This window comes from Seriola lalandi, unplaced genomic scaffold (genome assembly GCF_002814215.2).
Source record: "Seriola lalandi dorsalis isolate HSWRI2012SDOR001 ecotype SW California unplaced genomic scaffold, Sedor1 jcf7180002054939, whole genome shotgun sequence".
Lineage (NCBI taxonomy): Eukaryota > Metazoa > Chordata > Actinopteri > Carangiformes > Carangidae > Seriola > Seriola lalandi.
In genome coordinates, this window is record NW_019525659.1 from 2,255,395 (window position 1) to 2,258,517 (window position 3,123).

At 41.1% G+C, this 3,123-nt stretch overlaps 1 protein-coding gene across 2 annotated transcripts in view; it reads left to right on the top strand.

Annotated features, from left to right (window-relative positions):
* The window catches only part of nadk2 (NAD kinase 2, mitochondrial), a 9,219-nt gene that overhangs the window by 1,084 nt on the left and 5,012 nt on the right, over window positions 1-3,123 (top strand). For both annotated transcript variants that reach the window (XM_023397903.2, XM_023397904.2), the window contains exons 3-6: window positions 66-154; window positions 458-539; window positions 719-802; window positions 2,979-3,118. In XM_023397903.2, coding sequence (XP_023253671.1) covers window positions 66-154; window positions 458-539; window positions 719-802; window positions 2,979-3,118 — 395 coding nt within the window. The remainder of the gene's footprint in view (window positions 1-65; window positions 155-457; window positions 540-718; window positions 803-2,978; window positions 3,119-3,123) is intronic.

Here is a 3,123-nt window from a genome sequence, read left to right on the forward strand (position 1 = left end):
GGGGGTGTTGTTTCAGAGCTGGGGCACAGTGTGTAAAAGTATGTTTAACAGTTCTGTGTTTGCAGGAGAGAAGGCATAGATGTACGAGTGGTCAAGAGAGGAGAGTATGATGAAGAGGTGGTGCGATGGGCGGATGCCATTATCTCTGCTGGAGGTGGGAACTTCACATGATTTGTGTTTGCTGTTTTTTTTTCAGTTTAATGCCAGGGAAGTCAGAATTTGTTAAAGTAGGATTTTATGGTCTTTGCTGCTGCTTTTTGTTTGAATAAATGAACAATTGATAAAAGACTGTTGCTTGGACGCCATCTTTTGTGTCCAGTCATGATGTAGAGAATGGGCAGGACTCTGACTTATTCAGCTCGGGGGGGCAAAGAGTCACAAAGGGGGCAAACAAAGGCTTCAGACAACAGATGCAAATACACAATACAAGTTCTCTAACTGCAGTTTGTTTTGTTAGGTGATGGGACAATGCTACTTGTTGCCAGTAAGGTTTTAAGCAAGGACAAACCAGTTATTGGAGTAAACACTGACCCTGAGAGGTAAAGCACTGAACTGAACACTGCTCGAGAACACTGGGTTGGATTGTTTCATGGTTATAGAACAAATGGATCACTTGTTGTGTTGTAGCTGTTTGAAAAGTAATGAAGTGGGGAAGTTAGTCCATGAGCTTAATCCACACTAACAGCTGAGCTCATTCTGTTTTCACTTTTACCTGAAGGTCAGAAGGTCATCTGTGTCTGCCTGTTCGCTACACTCGAGCCTTCCCAGAGGCACTGGAGAAACTCTGCCGTGGTGAGTTCAGGTGCGTATTTACCCACGAGTTATCTGAGCCACCTCTTTCCACTGTGTGTGCTCTGTCACTTCATTTCCACCATCAGTGAAAAGTTACAGGTGAGTTACTTCATAAGCAACTGCCAAAACAATGTACATAAGAGTAATATGAAGAGTCCTGTAGAAAAATCCTCACAGCTGTTCAAGACAAGTTTAACCCCCATGTGTTCTGGAATAAATCCAGCTGTGTCCTCACCCTAAATCTAGCTCCTGTGTCCAGTGTAAATCACATAGCTGCTGCTAGATGTCACTGTACCTGAGGTTTACACTGAGGGTGTTTTCACTGACATGCAGGTCACAGAGCTTTGTAAAAAATAAGACTTGATCTGGGTCAGAAGATGTCTTCATGTTTAGGTTAATATGTACTGAGATTTAGAAGTCCTTCATTTTTCCAGCTGTTATTTAAATTTACATGATTCACTGTCTCAGTGTTTCTGACATTAAAGCAAAGAACAAATCTTTTTAAAAAACAAGGAATCATTGAATCTTCTGTTTGAACTAAATCGAATCTGAATTAGGGCTGAATGATGTGCAAAAAAAATCATATTGTGATTTTTATTTTTTAGCAGATATTTTGATAAGAGTTACTTTCACTGAAAAAAAAAAAATATATAAGTGATGGTGATGATATTTTTGTTGGGTCTGTACCAAACCAACATGTTCCCTCACACCAGCAGAATATGATTTGTAGGTTGGGAGCTTCTCTGTAGCACCACGATGCATTTATATTACATTTATAAAAGTATGTTGTGACACATTTGACCTTTTTTCACCTAATAGGAAAAAAATGCCTTTGTGATTTGAATATTGTGATTTTGATAACATCTTGATTTAATTGTTCAGCCCTGCTCCAAATGTCTGACTCCTCCGGCAGCTGAACTCAGTCTGTCCTTCTCTCTACAATGGAAATCAAACAAAGACAGTTGGTCCAACTCTGTTCAGGTTCAGTCCAGTTCATCCCAAACCAGCTCCACAGGGTTCAGGTCTGGAGACTGTGCTGGTCTACCTCACCTAGTTTGTAGTTGTTAACCAGTTTGAACTGAGACGTCTTACTGTCATTAAATCACTGTTCACTGGGTCTGTTATTAAAAATAATATCTATTCATTGTGTATGGAGGCAGCTGCACACGGTGCCTGCTGTGACTGCAACACATCAATTATGTTTAAAAGCAGGGAGGGCATCATTGATTGTCTGATACACTGAGGTCATGTCATTGATAACTGGTAATCCATCAGTCCTGTGAAGCAAAGAGGACGCTGAGTCTATAAATAACATTCACAGAGAGAAAACCAATCATCTCTACAGAGCCTTTAGCCTCTTTTAGCTCATAGTTTGACATCATACTCTGATCGTCCAGCAGGCAGCTGTTAGAGGGTCACTGTCTGTCAGTATGTCTGGCCTCGTTCACAAGGACGCAGGCCTCTCATTCATTTAGTAAAACAGTGAAGCATTATCTGGCAACAAAAAGTTGAAGCGGGCTCCATTTTTGCTGCAGTGCAACATGACATCCAGGAAGTGGCTGCGTTGGTCAGTCAGGTGCATGAAAAGGCACATTCCTGGTAGATCACTTTGTAATGTAAACACAGTAGTTCTGCTGTGATCATCATGACAAAGATGTAAAATCCTGTCTGAGTATCAGAAACACTGTTTTCATATCAGAAGCTTTTAGATACTTAAAAGGTCCATATAGTCTAAAGGTAGATGTCCATGTGTTGTTTGATTATAAAGCAGGTCTAGGTTCTATATTAATACAAGACAATATGTTGTGAAGTTTCTCTGCCCTCCGATTGGCTGAAGAGCTTTGGGAGGATAAAACCAGACGGTGTCTCAGAGAGCATCTCAGAAAACATGGAAAAAGGATAAACCATAAATCTGTGTGTAAATCTGACATTTATATTCATATTGTTTATATCCTTCTCTTCTATATTCTCATTTACTCATTGATAAAACCCACAGTCCTGATCCTGTGTTTTGTTTGTATGTCTCTAGCTTTTATTTTATGAACATCACATTAAGACAAAATTGATAAACCTTCAGCTTGTTGTACAGCTGTGACCCGTTGGATATAATTTAAATTTAAACTAGTTAAGAGCTGACAGTGGTTTAGTTTGAGTATGGTCCCTCACCTGTCCCGTGCTGTGTTCAGGTGGCTTTGGCGTCAGAGGATCCGTCTGCATTTGGAGGGCACGGGGATCAATCCCACTCCGGTGGACCTGCACGAGCAGCAGCTGAGCCTGGAGCAGCACAGCCAGGCCCACCGCATCACCACCATGGACATCCAGCGGAGTACG